The 20,741-nt window shown below is 36.3% G+C and overlaps 4 protein-coding genes across 4 annotated transcripts; 2 read left to right on the forward strand and 2 right to left on the reverse strand.

Annotated features, from left to right (window-relative positions):
- Nucleotides 1–740: 740 nt before the first annotated feature.
- Nucleotides 741–5,647, reverse strand: LOC108111080 (lysosomal alpha-mannosidase). The gene is given in 12 exon segments (XM_017220415.2): nt 741–1,367; nt 1,432–1,874; nt 1,937–2,138; nt 2,140–2,349; nt 2,412–2,635; nt 2,698–3,338; nt 3,423–3,556; nt 3,936–4,072; nt 4,134–4,339; nt 4,392–4,762; nt 5,405–5,464; nt 5,466–5,647. Coding segments are annotated over 12 exon segments (3,246 nt in total). The 5' UTR covers nt 5,517–5,647; the 3' UTR covers nt 741–800.
- A 2,336-nt stretch (nt 5,648–7,983) lies between these two features.
- On the forward strand, nt 7,984–11,389 carry LOC108111226 (lysosomal alpha-mannosidase). The gene is given in 8 exon segments (XM_017220628.2): nt 7,984–8,107; nt 8,221–8,591; nt 8,644–8,731; nt 8,733–9,115; nt 9,185–9,795; nt 9,860–10,008; nt 10,011–10,085; nt 10,140–11,389. Coding segments are annotated over 8 exon segments (2,961 nt in total). The 5' UTR covers nt 7,984–8,023; the 3' UTR covers nt 11,340–11,389.
- Nucleotides 11,390–11,794: 405 nt separating this feature from the next.
- Nucleotides 11,795–13,846, forward strand: LOC108110458. The gene is made up of 10 exons (XM_017219526.2): nt 11,795–11,931; nt 11,988–12,093; nt 12,152–12,243; nt 12,307–12,754; nt 12,814–12,932; nt 12,998–13,152; nt 13,204–13,266; nt 13,379–13,482; nt 13,554–13,668; nt 13,729–13,846. Exons 1-10 carry the CDS (start codon nt 11,795–11,797, stop codon nt 13,842–13,844), a joined length of 1,455 nt encoding a protein of 484 aa, XP_017075015.2. The 3' UTR covers nt 13,845–13,846.
- Nucleotides 13,847–13,921: 75 nt separating this feature from the next.
- Nucleotides 13,922–19,780, reverse strand: LOC108111139 (thrombospondin type-1 domain-containing protein 4). The gene is made up of 10 exons (XM_041819071.1): nt 19,751–19,780; nt 19,248–19,323; nt 18,242–18,750; nt 17,854–18,035; nt 17,587–17,744; nt 16,076–16,277; nt 15,833–16,014; nt 14,755–15,762; nt 14,522–14,672; nt 13,922–14,458 (listed from the first exon to the last, which is right to left on the reverse strand). Exons 1-10 carry the CDS (start codon nt 19,774–19,776, stop codon nt 14,325–14,327), a joined length of 2,628 nt encoding a protein of 875 aa, XP_041675005.1. The 5' UTR covers nt 19,777–19,780; the 3' UTR covers nt 13,922–14,324.
- Nucleotides 19,781–20,741: the final 961 nt, after the last annotated feature.

A 20,741-nucleotide genomic window follows, 5' to 3' on the forward strand; every position in this document is an offset into this window, starting at 1 on the left:
ACCACAAAAGCGACACCAAATATATGCACGTTTTCGTGTATTTGTGTTAGTAAATGCTCTGCCGTAAGACGAATTTGAGCACCACAGCTTTAAAGGTTAGCTTTTAGTCGAGGTAAGTTATAAAATATTTTCAGAATGGAATGCAGTCCCATTTGCCACACTTCTATAATTAACTAAGTAAGTAAGTAAGTACATACATGCCCCTTCCTTAAATGTAGCCCGCAATTTAATTAGCGGGAGGCTTAATTAAATATGAATGCCTGAAAAATATTAAAACATCTGCATTGCAATTCCAGGGAGGACCTAAATCTGCCTATGTCTGTCCCCTACCAAAAATAGTTGGTCCCCCATAGTCATTGCGGAATAATGAAAAAAGTTAAAGTACATATATGTACTGCATTCCGAGGGTTGCTTGGGGGCTGTTTTAAGGTATGGGAAGTATACATTTTGGTATGGCTGATCATCTCACATCTTTTCTGACCGCAATTTCCACACACAGACTTAAGACAACTCAAACAAATAAATCAAGTGCGAATAGGCCGTCTCATACCCAAGAAACAAAAGATTGCCATCACTTGAAAATGACATTGTTGGGCATTCTAAAATGAAGGCAAGAAGGCTGTGCTTTTCTCTATAAGAAAATATTTAAAAGGAAGCTTAAAGTTACTTTTAGAGGAAATTTCAGGAAATTCTTGTGGAAAAAGGCAAAAATAAAGGTAAAAAGTTCTCATCTAAGAATATTACATTACAAGTTTACCTTTATTAAGAACATTACTTTTTGCTTTACATAAATAAGACCCTTAAGCCGCAGTCAAATAAACAATAAATGTTCGGATCTCCATGGGGCTCAGTTCGATGATGTAATCTTGATTGCTACTATCTGACTTGAAGGTGTTGAAGGCACCCTCCGTAACCTTAGATGATCGTCCATCCTCCTTATAATCCTGTTCGGAGATTATTTCGCGCTTAATACGGTTACTCTCGGCACCCAGTTGACCAGCTGGCAGAGCTTCCTTGGCATATTTAACTTCCAGGAATGGTTTCTCGGCACTTAGAAGATGCACTGACTCAGCTGGCTTCGAAAATGTGGCATATGTGTTGAATGCGGCATCTTCGGGATCTGGGACGAATTGCAGTCGTCGACTTTCGTCCAACCAGGCATTGCCATCCAAAGTTGTTTCACGGATGCCCTCAACGGCGAAAGCACTTAGGACATTCCTAACATTGAACTGCACTGGTTTGGAGTATGATGCATCCTCTCCGTTCTCCATGATGTGCTCGAAACGCACCAGAAGTTGGTTCTCGTGCCAGGGTTCCAGGGTCAGAAGATGCACAGGCTTTGGCAAAACCAATGAAATGCCAGTGAACTGTAATCAAAGGTATTTTGAGATTAATTTATAAAATAAATAATAAATATTTTAAGCCCATTACAATATTCGTGAAGGATGCCTGCCATTCCTCGGCACTGTAAGCCTCCATGTTGCTGAAGAATTTCCAAGTGGGCAGCAGTTTCTCCAGTTGGGTTAATCTCTCAATGGCCTTCAGGGAGTAACCTTCGCGATCCTTGGATTGTCCAAAGAAGAGATGGTGTTTTCCACGAGCAATCAGTCCATCTCCAAATTCAGTTTCATTCAGAGCTTCGCCCACTCCAAAGGCATCATCCTTCAAGAGACGACGGTGAACCATAAGTTCCAAGGATCCATCCTTCAAGGAGCTACCACCCTGGGCTCTGTCCGTAAGGATTGCCAAACGGGCTGTTTCATCCTCCAGATCTATTTTGGTGGTAATGGGGTAGTAATTTCCAGCCACTTCTTCGTTGATCTTCACACTCCATGTATCACGATGGTTGAGTTTCCTCTTGATCATCTCACGACCTATTAAAATAGTTTAAACGATAAAAATAGATATTTTCAAATATAAAATCGATAAAAATTACCATTAGAATCAGTGCGGAAAATGCCCTCAGACTCAATGTCAGAATTGAAGCGAGTAATCACTTCCTTGCCAATGCCATCATCAATGGGAATGGGTCCAACTAACCACTCAAACTCCGCAAAGGAATCCTTGTTATAGACACGCACCACCTGGCTAATCCAATCGTTGAACTTCTGATGGACTTCCTGAACCAAATCGCCCTTTGTAGACTTCGATTTCAACTTGGTCGGTGGCAAAGTGAATCTTGTTCTCGTTGGGTCGGAAGATATAGGCACCAGAAGATCGATTCAGGAACTCAGCATTATTTCCAACAGCTCCCTCGTAGAACAAGAACTCCTGGCTAACCAATCTGGTAAGACCATCAGCTGTGACTTCAGAAAGGAAACCATTGGTGTCGAAGCCAAGTTTAATGTGCTAAAAATATTAAAAAATCATATAATTTTGGAATATTTAGATTTTAGAGATAGATAACTTACACTATTTCCAATTACTGTAACACTAGTAGTGCTCTTCGGCGAAGCCTTTATAGTCTTTGTGGTACCCTCAGTGCTTTCTAGTTTTTCCACATAGTAAGTACGATATCCCAGAGGCGGAATATTGGTGGCCAAGAAAACTATTTCGTATTTGGCAGTCGAATTTCTGTGCTTAATATCAATAAGAACTTGAGGAATTGGAACAGCTTGTGTTTCCAAAGTAACACCTGAAGTTATATATTATTTTATTTTATTAGAAATATCATCATAGATTTTTCTTACAACTTACCCTTATTATCAATAATTTTGTAATTGGGATCCACTACAGGAATCCTCACATACTCATTGACAGTGTGGGCTAGAGGATTGTACAGAGTCAGGGCAAATCTCTCATTTTCTTCGGAGACTGGACAGGAAGTGATGTTCAGAAGAGGACAAGTTTTGAAATCAAATACATATTTGGCCGATTTATCTTTGACATTTTCCTTCGATGTCACAGTCAATTGATTCAACACATTTCGAGTGGTTGCACCGCAAGCCCTGAAGGCAACGCTCATTCTCTTGGCATAATCCAAGGCCACCTTCTCCTTCTCTGTTCCAGTAATGGCATCATGGTGCTGCATTATTCCAAGGGTTTCACGCATAAAAGTCAAATGAGGATCAAATTCCTCAGGCTTATTGGGTGCCAGAGCACTCAGTTGCTTGCAAACTTGCAAGAAGTGATTACCATCCCGTTCGAATCGCTTCAAAGTAGGTCGGGATGTGAAGTATCCGGTCCAGTAAGCATGGGGATCGGAGGCATAGGGGAAGAAGTCATCGCTCTTGGTCGGCCAAGTAATACCAGCATCGTGCAGAGATTTCAGATAACACGATGGTGTAGAGTACAAAAGGTTTATATTCGAACCATTCGCCTGACGCTCATTTGCGTATCTGTGAGTTGGCAAAGACAAAAACTATATAATTACCTTTCCTACATCCAATCGCTAAACTCTGTCAAGGAAAGCCCCTACTTACTTAATCAGTTTGTCCAGGTTCTTATACCACATATCGGCGTTTTGGTAATGGAAATCCTCACCCATTGTAAGGATCACGTTGGGAGTGCGGAACTTTTCGGCCATTTTGGTAACATATTCCAAGAAAGTATCCACCTGTTTGTCACACATACGGTATTAACTGGTATTTTCGATGGGAAAGACGGCACATTTTTGGACAGAACAATTTTGAATTTAGGGGCTTTCTTTAACAGTTAGCTTATGAAAAGGACAATACAATATGCAATTACCGTATCAATTTGTCGAGGTTCTTATAATAGACTTGAGCAGCCTGGTAGGTGAAATCCCCACCCATTGTGATTATGATATTGTTGGTGCGGTAGTATTGGGATTGGGTCTTGGCGAAATCCAAAAACGTATCGATCTGATGTGGTGAGGGACACAAACAAAAGACAAAAACAAAACGCTCAACCAATGCCAAAAAGCATAAAAGAAAACACTAAAAAAAAACACTACATATGGTATCAGTTCTTACGCGCTCTTTAACATTATTGTCTGGGCTGTGTTTGCCATCAATTATGGGGGCATCGCTGCATAAAATATCGAAACAGAAACCATCTGGAGCCTGGTAGTTATTATAGAGAGCGCCACTAAACAGATCCGCTTCCTCTCCTATAAATTTCAAATTAGTTTCAGATTTCTTACCATAAAGATTAGATAAGATTTTAATTACCAAGATTTGCTGATCCATGCCATATCATTTCAGCGTTTTTGGTCATAAGACGTTCGTCCTTATCTTGGTAGTCCAAACGACCGAAAAACATTCCATCGAAACCCATTTGGGCGAACATAGAAGCCATTTCCCTAGAGTGACCGAAGGGATCAATTTGCCATCCAACTCGCGGGCGTCCACACTCTCCAAAGGTATCGTTCAGAAGTCTGTAATTATATTAGTTGGGCTCTACTACTACCAGATTTTTCTTTAACACACCTTAATCCCCAAGAAAACTGATCGATCACACTCTGGTAATGTGTTGTGGCCTCATCATTCATGCTCCAAGCTCCACCAATAAATTCGAGTCTTCCCTGCTCCACCAACATCTTAACAGCTTCTTGGACTTTGGGTTTCTGCTCCTTCCACCATTTGAAGAAAAATGCAGATTCCACATAGATAAATCTTTTCTCAGGATCTCTTAGTAGAGCCTCCACAACCGAATCGATTATATACTGTACTCCAGCCTTTTGGATCCTAGTTTCGCTGCCATAATAATATTGGTCAACGGTTTTCAGCCAGCCAACATCATCATGAGTGTGTGCCACAAGATGCACATTCAGCATGTTGGGTTTTGTTGCATGGCAGCTCTGGAAATTAAATTAAAAATCTTTATGATGCTAAAAGCTTAACAATTAAAACACTAAAAGCATACGAAAAAATTAGCATTAAAAAGGCGATTAAAAATATGTTTTCAAAATACTAAGAATTTCTCTTGATACAAAAAAATGATATTTTAAATCAATTTTGACATATTTTTGTCATTTATAACAAAAATCATACTTTAATTTTAGCTATGCAATATTTTGATAAATCTTTATAGGTATATATACAAACATTTAACAAAAAATAACGCATTTAACCCTTAATAAGTTCCAACATTTTCTTATTTCTGACTGGAAAATGTATAAAAGGCCGTATCAACACTCCACTAACAAAGTCTTTTACCTTTTCCTCTTTTTCTGATGCTTATCAGTGCAAAAAAGAAAAGCAAAACAAATAATCAAACCCCTCTTTATATAATATAATCCATTTTTAAAAAACAAAACAAAACGAACAACAAATACTCAGCAGAGAATTTAAGCCGACGGTTGCCGGCAAAAGCAGTAATCAAGTTGATTCTCTCATTTTAAACTCAGCCTACAGGAATTTTTTTTATTTGCTAGACCGAACATGTTGCATGCCTACTACTTTTGTTTTCCCTTTTCTTAGGGATGGGAGTATCGACTTACCTGATAGCCACACTGAGATGCCTTTTGTTGAATACTCCGCGATTCGGCCACTTGAATGAGGACAGCCAAGGGCGCAAAAGAGTGCCAGACACAGAGTAGTCTTTGCAGACATTGCAGTTTCTTATATTTGATTTAGTTTTTCAAGAATTTGCATTCAATTACTGGATTTTCACAGCTTACACTTTGACAGTATTTTAACGTATATACACACACACTCTTATTGTGCTTAAGAACCGACTCGGGGAGAGGGTATGTCGTCCCAACCGATCGCATCGGCTTCTCGAAGCGGACTGCTCAAACGGGGTCTGCAAACTCAGCTCGAGACCTACTTGAGAATGATTCTTTATTGCCCTATACATACATACGAACATTGAGAAAGTGAGCAAGTATTCGTACATATGTTTGTACTTGGGAGTGTATGTAGATATGTATGTATATTTTTGCCGGGTAGTGTGCATGGAGTATACTGATAGGGCCATTCGTACATGCGCCTTCTAAAGTATTCCTTAATAGATTACTAAAGTGACTTTGGCTTTAGCTCCATTTAATCGGTTTAACACTTTAAATTGGTGAAGTACTTAATTGGTTTCTGAAAACCGATCACACACAATTGCATTGATAATCCATGTTACTATCAGAAACTCGAAAAGGGTCTAAGTGGTGCACTTCAGCAACAGGAGGTAATAATCTTAAGTTCGACTATACGAGTTCGTATCTTACTATTGTTACTTAGTATTAACCTTAACCTTTTTTTAATGAGCTGAATGTGGGGAAATTTTTTAACCACCAAATAAAAAATGAAAAGTTTGAAAACACTATAATACTGATAACCCTGATTAGTTTATATGCCTAGGAATAGCTCTATCTATTAACTTAGCAAACAGAAAAAATATAAGGCTTTACAGATCCGGTCAACGGATTTTGATTCTATAGTTTAAGGTCATACTATCTTGCAGTATACGAGGTGTGTTCAAAAAGTAAGGTGACTCTTCAAATTTCGCGAATTTCAAATTTTTCGATTATCGAAACCTTTTAGAAGTTATACGAGGTGTGTTCAAAAGCATTTTTCAAATTTTTCGATTATTTCAGTTTTGGGAACAAAAAAGTCACATGGGAAATCGGTGAATATGGTGTGAGCATTATTGTGTGTTGTTTTTCAAAAATCAAATCCTTTGATCCATATTTTTCGATAGAAAAATCGCCAGTAAATAACTTTAATTAGCCTTCAACAAAAAAGAGGATGTTCATTAAACTTGGTACAGATGTTGAAATTAATATAACAAAAAAAAATCGATAATCGAAAATTTGAATTAAATTTGAGTTTTTTGAACAACTTATTCATTGACTAGCTATAAGTTGACTAGCTACAAGTCCCTTAATCAAAGACTTCGTCTAAAAGTATTTAGATAGTATAACGCTTTTGTAAGTTGAGATTAAGTTTCTTGATTAATACTTAACCAATTGAGAAATTTCATTCACTATAAGTACTATATTGTGAGTTAGCAACTCAAACTACCTGATTACTTGTAAGAAATTAAATATAATTTTCTTTTAAATATTTTCATAATATATAATAGAAAAATTGGTAATGGAGTTTTGTTCTTTAAAGTTAAAATTATTGGGAATTAAGTAAAGGTCTTTTATTTCCCAAAATTACAAATATATCTACAAGTATATTTACAAAATTCTACAAAATGTTTACATACTAATGACCGGAAGTCTTACATTAAGCCTTTGCTAATTAAAAAGCCATTTGTCTATAACAGATGCATCCCGGAAAGGCTTGAGATGGACTGACCTTCAAATTTTTGGTTAGTAGAATAGCAATGCAATAAAATATTTTGGCACATTACAGAAATGAGTTCCTAAATGAATGTGTGAAAGTGAGAACTTGTTTACTAGCGCATTCTTTATAAACAATCTCCAGGCGAAATATACATACATATATGTTTAGTGTCACAATTTTAACTTATTCATGATTATTATCAAAAAAAAAAACCATTACTTTCCCTTAATAACTATAACGATTAAACGCTTCTCTATTGAATCAAGCACATGTTGTCTTCAAGAGCTGTCAATAAAAATAGGAAAATGTTTCTTGTTTACAAGACCAGCTCTTTATATACCACTTATTTGAGTACAAAACCATAAAGCAATTCAATTTCTTTTCGTAATCTGAATAATTAATTACTTGAAATGATTGCAACGGAGATAAGAATGTTAATGCAAAACACAGATGTCGTTGACTAGAACTCAAACATAAACAAATACGAAAATGTATGCTTATTTTGAAAACTGATAAGCGCCCCCAAACCCAAGTTCATTTCAATACATTTATGTATTTAAAATATTTATTTTTTTTTTGCAAAAAAGTTTTCTTGATAAACAAACCAATGCAATAACCCCCTATCTGGGGTGTAAATTGCTATCGCTGGTGCTCCTAAATGGATTTTAATTTCATAATCATAATCCCACTCAAGTTAATTCGATCGCAGTACAAGGTTTATCGCTTCAAGTGGCACATTGCTGGGGTCTAAGGAGTTGCCTCATTTCTCGTTTCATTTTATTCGACTCAACAGCCACGATAAGACCCCTCCGTAGAGCTTGGCGTTCACCAAAATGGAATATTTCAGTACTATACTGGTTTTTATCACTGTATTTTTACTGAATACAGCGGTATCCGAATCAACATGTGGGTTTAAGGTAAGACTTTCTCAAGTAGTTAGTTTGTAAAAAAAATTTTGGGACAAGACATATCATTTTATTGGTTTTTAAAGAAAGTTCTTTAAAATTTAGTAAATATACTTTCTTTATAGGCATGTCCCAGCACCAAACAAAACATGATCAATGTTCATTTGGTCCCCCATTCGCACGACGATGTGGGTTGGCTAAAAACAGTTGATCAGTATTACTATGGAAGTCAAAACAAGATCCAGCACGCTGGAGTCCAATACATATTGGATACAGTGGTCGAGGAGCTGCTGAAAGATTCGAATCGTCGTTTTATCCAGGTGGAAACTTTCTTCTTTTCGAAATGGTATGACGAGCAAACCGAAACCGTTCAGCGACTTGTGAAAAAGTTGGTAGCAGAAGGCCGTTTGGAGTTCACTGGAGGTGCTTGGAGCATGAATGATGAAGCCACTGTTCACTACCAAAGTGTAATTGATCAGTTTAATTTGGGCTTAAAGTAAGTACCTATGATTCAAAAAAAACCTTAAACTTATTGCCTTATTTTGTAGATACCTAAAGGACATCTTTGGCGATTGTGGACGTCCCACTGTTGGCTGGCAAATTGATCCATTTGGCCACTCTCGGGAAATGGCCTCTAGTATTCGCACAAATGGGATATAACGGTGAATTTTTCGCTCGCATGGATTATGTTGACAAAAAGAAACGTTTGGAGGACAAAGAAATGGAAATGGTTTGGCAATCAAGCGAATATTTAAAGAGTTCAAACATATTTACTGGAATGCTGTACAATCACTATTCTGCACCGCCAGGATTTTGTTTTGATATCAATTGCGAGGATGCCCCGATTATCGATGGCGAGAGCTATGACAATAATGTTGATAAAAGAGTCAGTGACTTCATCGACTATGTTAAGACAATGTCAAAATCTTATCGATCCACTCACATAATGGTGCCCATGGGAGATGATTTTCAGTACGAGGACGCCGCAGTGAATTTCAAAAATATGGACAAGCTTATAAAGTAAGTGGACACATAAAAAACCTTAACTATTTCCATTCTCTTATCTGTGATAATTCGAATTTTTATTAGGTACGTCAACGATCGCCAATCGTTTGGATCGCAAGTCAACGTTTTCTACTCGACGCCCTCCTGTTATCTCTACGAACTGCATCAGTTGCAGCAAACTTGGCCGAACAAGACCGAGGATTTCTTTCCGTATTCCAGTGACTCTCACTCCTACTGGACGGGCTATTTCACTTCGCGGCCCACTCAAAAACGCTTTCACCGGGATGGAAATCACTTTTTCCAGACAGTAAAGCAACTGAGTGTTCTGGCCAATTTAACCAGCTCTCAGCATTCGGAGGATCTGGAAAATCTAAGTCAGGCCATGGGAATAATGCAGCATCATGATGCTGTCACAGGCACTGAAAAACAGGCAGTTGCCCGGGATTACGATCGTATGTTGTACAAGGCGATTACTGGCGCGGAGAATAATGCGCGCGATGCCCTTCGATCTCTTACCAATCTGACCTCTGGAGAGTTCCAAACATGCCTGGAATTGAATATAAGTGTTTGTGCCATCACCCAGAGTACAGCCAACAATGTGATTGTTACCCTGATGAATCCCTTGGCTCATACATCAACGCAATATGTGCGTGTCCCAGCGATGAACGAAAACTATATAGTCACCGATGAGAAAGGTATAGTAATCTTTATATATAGAACATTGTAGAATAATATATTTATTATTTAATATTTTTTTAGGTCGCGAGGTACCTTCTGAAGTTATCCCAGTTCCTTGGGAAGTTTTGGCTCTGGAACATCGATCGAATGGAACTCAACACGAATTGGTTTTCAAAGCCAGTGTTGAGAAAATAGCCAACTTCTTGATTCGCGTACTGCCTTCCCCAAAAAAATTGCGGAAGAAAATGTGTATTTCCCCGTAGAGAAGGCCCAAGATGAGACCGAAGAATTAACAATGGAAAATTCGGTAAGTATAATTATAAAGTCCTTTAATTTATATTAATTATAAACATATTATTAGCTGGTTAAAATCACATTTGATACAACTACTGGTGGCTTGAAAACCATTCAAATGAACGGATTAACCGAAAATGTACAGCAAAGCTTTGGAATATACAAGGGATATCGGGGAAATAACGGTGAATCTAACAACCGTTCATCCGGAGCCTACATTTTCCGTCCGGACGGAGAGATCCAAGTGCTGGATGACAAAATTCAACTTTCGTTCTATAATGGCACCAGAGTCAAGGAAGTCCATCAACATGTCAACGAATGGATATCCCAGGTTGTCCGGATTTACGATGAGGAAAATCGTGTGGAATTTGAATGGATGGTTGGGCCGATTCCGGCGGATGATGAAGTTGGTAAAGAGATAATCACTCGTTTTACCAGCAATATAGCCTCAAAGGGTAAATATTATACGGACTCAAATGGTCGCGAGATGCTGGAACGTGAGAGGAATCAAAGGGAACACTTTAATCCCGATATGTCGGAGTCCATTAGTGGAAACTATTATCCAGTGACCGGTCAAATTTCCCTCCAAGACGATGAAAAGCGAATCACCTTGCTAAATGATAGAGCACAGGGAGGAACCAGCTTAAAAGATGGGGAATTGGAGCTGATGCTGCACCGTCGCCTTCTGAATGACGATGCATTTGGAGTTGGTGAAGCCCTCAATGAGACTCAGTACGGTATTGGTTTGATTGCAAGAGGAAAGATTTCTCTAATTCTCACCGAGGCATTTGAGAAACCAAATCACGCAGAGCGACTGCTCCAGCATAAGTTGGACCAACACTTTTGGAAATTTTTTAGCAAATCTAATGCCGTGGCCTCTGTAAACAAACATTTGATTCCAGATTTTACCGACCTCCCTCAATCGATTGAACTTCTCTCCTTTGAACCATATACGAAGGATCAAATCTTGATACGAGTGGAAAACATGAAAACCGAAGGAAATGTGGTTAGCTTTAATATTTATCCGCTCTTTGAGTCCTTGAGTGGAGATCAGATTTGGGAAACGACTTTGGATGGAAATATGCAGTTAAGCACTGTGAAGAGATACAAGTTTAATCAAGATAGCACCGGCAGTATTCCTTCATCCATTGAATACTATTACGCTCCCCATAACCCTTTGGCAGCTAATTCTACGATGGACGCGTCCGAATTTGTCGTTACTCTGGTCCCAATGCAAATTCGTACATTCATAATCCAGCAGAAATAACATTTTTATAATGAACTATTGATGCTTAATAAAACCCGTTACAAAGCTTATGAAGTATTAAATATTTTTCATTTGGATATTCACTTTTTCACCTATTTTGTTCTTAATCGATAATCAATTCAGTTATTTTTACATTATATTGGTCCGCTTATTTCTAAACCATAAACTAAATGGACAAGCTTTGCAATTGATTCTGACTGTCAAAATAATAGCTACAACACTCTTTATATTTAACTAGTATGTCAAGTGCAAAATCTAATAATCCTAAATAAGTAATGAAGTTAGTCACAGCTTAGACACGCTACTTTAATGTTCTTGAATAATGAAAATTAGTATAAATACTTTTGATTTCGAAATCCATTAATCAGTCTTCGAAGCAACGTCACATTACATACTTTACTTAGTAAATGTAAAATAAAATTAGTAAAAAGATGCCTTTAGAAATTAAAAATGAAATGGTTGACAAAAAACTACCCATTAAGTATCGAAAATGGCTAGGAAGTACTATACATTTTTTCGTTTTATATTTCGATAATTGTTGTATACATGGTTTCCGCTACTTAACGACAACAATGCTAATTCTTTTTGAAAAGTAAGTTAGAAAATGTTAAACCATAATTATTTATAAACTTATGTTTACTTCCCCAGAATCCTGTGGCTAGCCCTGCTGATTGCCTCAATATATTTCTGTGTTATTGTCTGCTTATCATCTTTTGATCGTTACTATACGAAAAGCACACATATTGGAGTGGAAGTACTTTTAAATTCTTTAATCTAAAGTCAGACTATTATTTCTAACATTTATTTTATAGCGAAACTATTTCTTTTGGAATACCACATTGCCTAGTGTTACAGTATGCACAGTGGATCGTCTAAATGATACCCTTTTTGGTGAATATTGTCGGTATATATTGTTAACAATATTCTTTTAGCTTTTATTGCTTATAAATTAACAAATTAATTTAAGGAACAATGGCATCAAGGGGCCACAGAAAGTTCTTTTATGGGATTTCTTAGAAAATTTGGCGAATGCTACGTACACTAATTTCCAAAACATTCCCGAAAGCGATGAAATTGATCAAGTACTTAAGGACATTGGCCTAAAGCCGGAAAAGTACATGGAATTGATTTTCAATTTAACCTATGACAGAACCTACGAGCCTAACTACAACGAACGCATTCGAAGTCAGGACGGTACAAATCATATTCATGTCCGTCAGGTTCTCACTGAGTGGGGTTTATGTTATATGACGAATTCGAGGCTATCCGAGAAATACAGTGCCCAGTATGCCATCTTTGGAAAGTATCCCGAACTTAACGTATTTCAACGTGAAGAAATTCAATATCAGCATGGTACCTATTTTTCAAAGGACGCGCAATATACCATATTGGGATTTAAAGGCCCGGCCATAATTGTAAGTTAAGATAGTTCAAACCTGTAATATAAGTATAAGCAATATATTACCCCTTTAAGAGCTTTTTACATTCTGCATTCGACATCATGAAGGTGGACGCCAATTCCGAATACGCATATGATGGAGTCTCATACGATCTAAGTTTAGAAGAGATTATTGCTGAGGACAATCTAGAAAAGCAAGTTTGGCATATCTTTAAGAAAGCTAATAAAAAATTTTAAAAATTTAAAAACTTTTTTGCAGAGATACCACTGTTACAATGAGAAAATGCCGGTTCCAGCACGAATCGAATCTAACCCATTTTCCTTTCTACACTAGAACTATTTGTCAGCAAGAGTGCCGTCTTAATCTGGCCTATGAAATATGCAAATGTATTCCTCATTTCTACCCAAATCGCAGTAAGTTAAAAAATAAAATAATGTCATCAAAATCTCAATTCTTTATTTTAGTTAAAAATCCCAAGCCGGTGTGCGATTATAAAATTTTAAGATCCTGTTTTACTAAACATACAAGTAAGTACATCGCAAAATATATAAAAAATCGGAAAGAGCTATATAAATTCGGTGTATAAAGAAAGTAAAGTATTTTTTTAAGATTAAAGGTGAAAATAAATTCATTTACCAGATTATTTGCTTAAAATGTACGAACAAAAGGGGAAACACAAGAGGTCGCTTTGCTATTGTGACCAGAACTGCATAGATTCTGTGGTAACATTGAGGGCCCTAAACGTAAGTACCAAATTGCTTTTATTTAATATTAAAATATATATATATATATATGAAATAAACAATTTATTCAGTCAATGGCCGGAGCAAAAAACTTACTAGGAGGACTTGGAACCGCTGTTTCAGTCAAAAAATGGCCGCAGAATCGACTAAAGCGACAGGTTATATTCTCTATGACCGATCTGTTGGGTAACTTTTAAATTATATACATATAAATTATAATTTAATAAAAAATTTTACCTATTCCAGTTTCAATTGGCGGAACAGCTGGACTTTTCCTTGGTTTCAGTGTCTTGGGCTTTGTTGAAGTTTTGTATTTCTTTACAATACGATTAGTTTGGCAAATTTTGGGATATACCCTATAAAGCAAAGCACTCTAAAACTTATAATTATCTAAAGCACTCTAAAATGTTTACCTTATAAAATTGTAAAACAACCAAACTTATTTTGATTTATTTATTCTTAAACGAGAAAAAATGCACACTTTCTTTTAATCTCTGGTTTATTAATATTAAAGTTTTTGCATATTAAACAATATCGCTTTTCGATCCTTAATGTTAATTTTAAGATAATGCAGAATTTTACTAATTATGTGGTTTTAGTCTTCATCTAGTTTATTTTAGTATGTGTTATTTAATTGCGTTAATACAGTTTTCTTGACCGATATTTTACCATTTGCATTTCCCTGCAAGCTTTATTTTGAGCTTAGAGTCAGAAAATACTATATGTTTAAGCTAACGAAATGTCATTCGGTGTAAAACTTAATAGTATTTTATTTAGCTATCATGCACGGCGGTTAATGATTCGATATATAAATTAAGTAAGATTCTTAAAAACTATAAACTTTAAATGCCACCCGTACAAGAAGTACAGCAGTTCTCGCGATAATAATCGTAGCTACACAGCTTCGCTTGGAAAGCCCATTGACAGTTGGCGAACTTATCGGTGCAAGTCGATACAGGTTCAGTATTTTGCACTTCTGTTAAAAAGAAAATTATCAGCTATTTTTTATAGATATCGAATATCGATAATAAATGCCCACCTTCACACTTTTGCGCATTGCAATTACGGTAAATGGGCTCCCTGGTTGTGTACCGACATTGTGAAGCTTCCCGAAGAGCGTTCAACTTTATATCGTATTCCAAACACTTTACACTGCGTCGCTGGGTACCACCGCCACATGGTTTTGTACACTGTAAAAAAGTTTATATATTTTATTAGTAATAAAAAATTATTTCAATAGAAAGATTTCCATAACACCCCCTGTTTAGTTACCTCTGACCAATCCGAGTAATGCCAACGGGCGGCGCAATATTCCACCTCCTCGTGCGAACATTTCTCGACGGATGCCGGCTTCAGTTCTGGCGTGCATTCCTTGGGCTCACTGATTAGCTGGTTTTGGATGCACAACACCTCTCGGGTCCGTGTCAAATCAAAGCAATCGCCATTACACGAGGACCAAGGACCGGTGAACCAATCTCCCACTTCGCAACTGGACCTTTCGCAAGGACGACGACTATCGGGAGTTGTGCTGGGATCACAACGCTGCTCACCGGCCTTGGAACGATCACAAAATATAGTACGATGTTCAACACCTGAACCACAAGTGACAGAACAATACTGATTCCATTCCGACATCAACCAGATAGCATTCGCTTCGGTGCCATCGATTTTGCTTCTCTTGACTTGAGTCGTATTCGTGGACTCTGAATTGCCTTGGATTCGATATCGAGATAGGTTGCGACGCCTGGTTTTAGGGCATTCACATTGTTTCTGAGTTGCTGGTTGATCCTCCATGCAGGCGACCTTATCAACGTGGATGACCAGACCGGAAGCCAACTCCTGGACACAACTTACCTCCCTCTTTCGGAAACCTATGCCACTAGTACAGCGACATTCACCCCAATCATCAAATCTCCAATAAGCCGGACACGGTTGCGTGTTGCAGTGCAATAGGTTCTCATTGAGTACCGGTTTCGCGGAGTGCATGCAACGGCGTTGCGAGTAATACCGCAATGGATTCTTTCGAATGCAACGTATAATGGGTGCCTGAGTGCCACCTCCGCAGGATTTCGTGCAGCTACTGAAACCAATTACTTTCCAATTAAAGATACGCTTTCGTCCCGCCCTTGAGCTCGAACTGGATGAACTGGTGTCCTCGATGCCGGATTTCAACAGGCCATCGCTACTCTCCAATGACATTTCATTTTCCTCGGACTCGGATATTATCGGCAGCATGTACTCGTACTTTACACCAGTATTGTTAGGTGTCTTTGTGAAAACCTGGGAAAGGTTTAAAAATATCTAGTGTAATATTATATTATAAAAATGTTTTTTCTCTTGTAGGTAATACCATAAGTTGCAATGAGTCCCTGATGGGTCCAATGCTAGTGATCCACTCGGTCACCCCCTTACTATCCAGAGCTCCATCGATTCGGTGATAGTCGAAGACGGCACCAACAGCTTCATAAGATCCACTTTCAGATACACTGTTGTCGCCATTGAAAATGGATACATCTTTAGAAGTACGAAGAACTGGGTTCAAAAAAAGAAAAAATTTCAAATATCTTATGAAATATTAGAAAAAGTAAGTTACCCAGCAAGTTTATGCTATTCTTGAGTTCCGTTATTGAAATATTGGATGCACCCGCTGGTAAGTTGGCAACGTGTATATAAGCAAGTTCAGGGAGGGGATCTCTGGTGAAGATCCCCGTGACAGGACGGCAAAGTAATCCTCCACAACTCACTGATCCACTGTGAGCATATAATCCATCGATTTCACCACTGGCATGAACAGCCTAATAATTAATACATATATCATTTTATATAAGAACTTTGAAATCCGATCCAAAGGATGTAAAAAATGTTCCCACAAAAGTAGCTCTACTCACCAGCAATAGCAATGCTATCAATGTTCTCATTTCTTGTTTATTTTAAATAACCTCTTAATCTTTACTGATTAATACTTTTCTATTGAAATCCTAAGAAATAATTAAATTAAAATATTCTTTAACGATCCACTCTCCAAAAACTATGTTCAGCTTCTGAAGAAGAATATTTAAAATACTTCTTATTTATAGTAAGTTCAGGGTAAGACGAGTGGAATTCGTGGGCTTTGCAAAAACATTATTTATTGGCCACTTCTTACGAGTACAAGATAAACAAAAATTAAATGAGTACAAAATACATTCAGTCAGTCTTATTAAGGGGCATATGTTCTATAAGCAATTGCTTTTCCAATGGACTTTCCGTACGCACAACTGCGGCAATGTGTTTACTAAAATAATTCATTGAAATTAAGCTCATTGGACCCATTCCAGTTTTTGCTTTCACGAAATTATTTCTACTTTGATTTGCTGACCTATTCCGCTTCTCAAGAATCACTTTGAAACTAAATAAAATAAAAGGTTTTGAATGAGGAAAAAACTATTTAATGGGACAAAAACTAAAAAAAATGTTCAGCAAGGTTAAATGGGGTATCAAGTTTAAAAGCAAATTTAAGTTTATTTTAAAAATAAATAAAGTAGATTCAACGATCAAAATAAAACAATTTAAAAATGCAATAAATCAGATACATTCTCATGATGTTTTTTAAGAACTTTTGTAAGTGCACTTAGAACTTTTAGTCTACATAACTTTAAAAAATGAAACAATCAACCACTCTTTTATAAATAAATGACTTGTAAAACATCAGATAATGTCAAGCACAAACCAAAAAAAATCGTTAACCTATCATTTCAAATTCTTTACGGATCACTAAAAACTTTGTGTGCTTTATGATTCAATGTACAACCAATACTAAGTTTTCAATGCGATTCTTGTACTTATAAAAGCTTTAGTATCGAGGAAAGAGCGCACAATTAGTGCTTTTAATGTGCGATCGCTTGCCTTGGTGGGCTGGTGGTGGAACCGAATAATTTATCTGTTAATCAATAAACTAGAGTAAAACTTATCAATTGGAAAAATTAGGTAAAATATTGCAAAACTTCAAACTAAAAAAACCAATTAAATATAAATTGTAATTGCCTAACGATTTTAAATTCTAGGAATCTCTAAATTCTTTCTTACTTTCTTATTAATTTTACAATTTGTTTTAATTTTCCTTACCTTGCAGGCACCATCCACACAAACAGCGCGGTTCCAAAGTTGAGATCGATAATATTCAGCAGGATGTTGACATGGCGTACCATCGATTACAGATTCGTTAAGAGTAGCAAAAGATTTCATTCCAAATGGCATGCAGTTTAGCTCACACTCAGCATCATCTATAAGAAATATATATAACCAAGCTCCAATAAAACACAAAAACTTTTATTGACTAATACTTTTAATGCCTTTTTCATTATAGATTTATTAATCGCGATAAATGCATACCCTTCACATAAGGTTCCCACCTATATCGATGACCATGAAACTCAATATCGTTGTAAGTTGTACATTGAGAAGCCCGAAAATCCGGGGATTGCTGGTCGCATGGCACATCATTGCACAGCTGATAACGTTTGAAATAGCCAACGCATGCATTACTCGTAAGCTGATTATTCGTCAATAGGTTGCTGAAAACCAAAAAAGAATGACATACTTAATAAAAATAATCCAAAAACCATGTAAGTTTTCAGCTCCAAACTATATTCAGTACAAATCAGTAATTAATCGGAAAGCTAAGAAAGAGCATGACATCTAACAATAATATACTATAATAACACTACATTTAATAAATGAGTTTAAGCACAACAATAAAGAAAACATATATGTAACTTACCGATTAATGCACTTTCGAACTTGATACTTAACGCCTCCACCGCAACTTCGCGAGCATTCACTCCAGTTACTCCACTTATCCCACCGAGGATATGGATAAACTTTCTTTTTTGTTTTTTTGGTAGTAACTTCTTTTGGCGGATGCGGCGATGAGAAAACCTCCTCAGGACTTAGGATTTGTTTTGTTGTCGGTACAATACCATTTTCTACGGGATCTCTGGTAGTTATACTTGCCAATGTTGTTGTTTCCAAAAAAGTTTTGGATGTCGATGTACTTTGATTGGTTGCATTCATTAATATAATAGTTGACTTTAATACTTTTTCTTCGCTCCTGTTGGGCATTTTATTAGTGGTCTCATTTTCCAAGTATGCATCCTTGTTATTTGGTTTCTGCTTAACGGATAAATCTTTTCTCGTATGCCATAAATTTGCAAGCTCATAATATGAGTTATTCGATAGATTTTTTTTCGTTTTTTGTTTTCGATGCTCTCTCAGCCAATCTTGATGTTTCTAATTAGAAAGAAAATAATTCTGTTCTAATTCTAAGTCATAGTTAAAGTGCTTATGAATGTAAAAACAATAGTTCAATTAATAGAAATAACTATTAAATAAACATAATTAAGACTTTTAAATAAATATAACTATAATCTGGACAGACTTAATGAATACTTTCCATTACGTAAAGAAGGCACATAAATAATTTTGTTAATTATAAAGGCATTAAAATAGAAATAATGACATAAAAGCAAGATGATTGTGCTATAAAAAATGATGTATTAGTGTAGTTTACAAACATCTACATATGTAGCTTATCAAAACCAATGAAGCGGGACGAATTTTTTAAAATCATGAAACATAGTTCAGACTTATGGAACTCTAAGCCTTTTACATTAAATTCTTCCCGACCACAATCTTTAATAATTCCCCTTTTATATGAGGGTATGCTAAGCCGAGGATTACTTTTAATTTAATTAATAAATAAATAGTTAAAACTTTTAAAGACCTACCTTTATTCGCTCTCTCGTTGTTAAGTCCGATTTTACAAAACTGGAGTCTGGTATAGTTGCAAGAAGTGTGAAAATACTGAAAATTACATAAATTTAAAATTTTGAAATGGTTCTCTAGGTACAGGAAATGGATTTCTCTATCATATCAATATCACATATCCATTTCACTTCCGATAGTTGGCTGATAAATCAAAGCAATTTCAAAGTCGAGCAAAAATAATTGGCAGCCTGTAACAGCTTATGGAGATTTTTTGTTGCTTTCAAAAAAGTTCTTTGAAGTATCAAGATCTGTTTTGATAGCTACACATTTTACAAAGTTTTTCCTGAAAACGAGCCACTGTTCCGGCGGCGAGGGTACAAAAAAAATCTTGATTAAATGCAGCTGAGGAAGATGTCTTCCCGCCCTCTTTTCTTTTCTATCAAATTTCTATCTATCGACAAAACCATTTAGTTTGAGTTTGAAATAGTTTGAATATTAAGTTTTGATATAGGAATTTTCTTACCTAAATATTAAAAAAAGCTTTGCCATTTCGAAGCCTGAAATTTGAAAATAAAGATTTAATAATACATATATAATTAGTACCCTTTAAATTAAACATAAAACTTACTAACTTACTGGCTATTTACAATCAAATTTATTTATTTACTTTATACATATTCTATGTAGATAAATTCGCTATCGGTTTAAGTGATCTTCAATGTCTGCCTGTACGCATTTTTAGGCTTTGTATTAGCAACTCGTACAGAGGAACTCAAGTTCCATTATTTTCATTGATTACGAATAAACCGAGCGTGACTATTCGACTGGAATGGATGTACTTTCGGCAGCATACACTACAACATCCGTGAACAAAAATGGGAAGGGCGTATTTCATTAGAAGCCTCCACACCCACTAAACATTTTGGAGCTCTGTATGAGCACATATATATTGCGTATACGACAAATACGCACATAAAATATGTTATATAATCATATAAATCAGTTCGTTTCAAGCTGGGCCTTAAGAATAACGTTTAATCTACTTTGTACCATTTAAAAACCACTTGAAAGTGTCTTGAAACTGTGCAGAACCATTTAAATAAAGAAATATCAAGAAAATATGCTAGCTTTGGTAGATTATATAATAGAAAATGAATCTTAGATTGAAAAAAGACAAATTCCTTATATTTTCCAGTTTTGAATAACAAACTAGATAACAATTTCTTAGGTCATCTTCCCTATAAAGTTATCAAGTTAATGAGCTTGAAAATACTTTTCTGCCATTTTGAAAGTAGACATTATACCCTAGAACTGTACGAGTAGCGGGTATACAGATTCTTAATGTCACAATGTACTTTTCATACATATCTGTGTCAATAGGCCCATATTGGGGATATCGTCGTGCATTGAAACTGCATTTACCCATGTACAACAAACCACACAGGCACAAAGACAGTGTTGCAATGGCTTAGCACTTCAACCATGCCACTGAACTCCAAAACACTCAATTCAAA

Source organism: Drosophila eugracilis, unplaced genomic scaffold, assembly GCF_018153835.1.
Source record: "Drosophila eugracilis isolate 14026-0451.02 unplaced genomic scaffold, ASM1815383v1 contig_445, whole genome shotgun sequence".
Classification (NCBI taxonomy): Eukaryota; Metazoa; Arthropoda; class Insecta; order Diptera; family Drosophilidae; genus Drosophila; species Drosophila eugracilis.

Bases quoted from the DNA above. Each gene is read 5' to 3' on its own strand.
- LOC108110458 (XM_017219526.2), top strand. From the start codon at position 11,795: ATGGTTGACAAAAAACTACCCATTAAGTATCGAAAATGGCTAGGAAGT. The intron at 12,933-12,997 runs GCAAGTTTGGCA...ACTTTTTTGCAG, and splicing joins GCTGAGGACAATCTAGAAAA to AGATACCACTGTTACAATGA. The intron at 13,483-13,553 runs GTAAGTACCAAA...CAATTTATTCAG, and splicing joins TAACATTGAGGGCCCTAAAC to TCAATGGCCGGAGCAAAAAA.
- LOC108111139 (XM_041819071.1), bottom strand. From the start codon at position 19,776: ATGGCAAAGCTTTTTTTAATATTTAG. The intron at 16,278-17,586 runs GTAAGGAAAATT...ATTAATTATTAG, and splicing joins GTGTGGATGGTGCCTGCAAG to GCTGTTCATGCCAGTGGTGA. The intron at 14,459-14,521 runs GTGGGCATTTAT...TCTTTTTAACAG, and splicing joins CAATGCGCAAAAGTGTGAAG to AAGTGCAAAATACTGAACCT.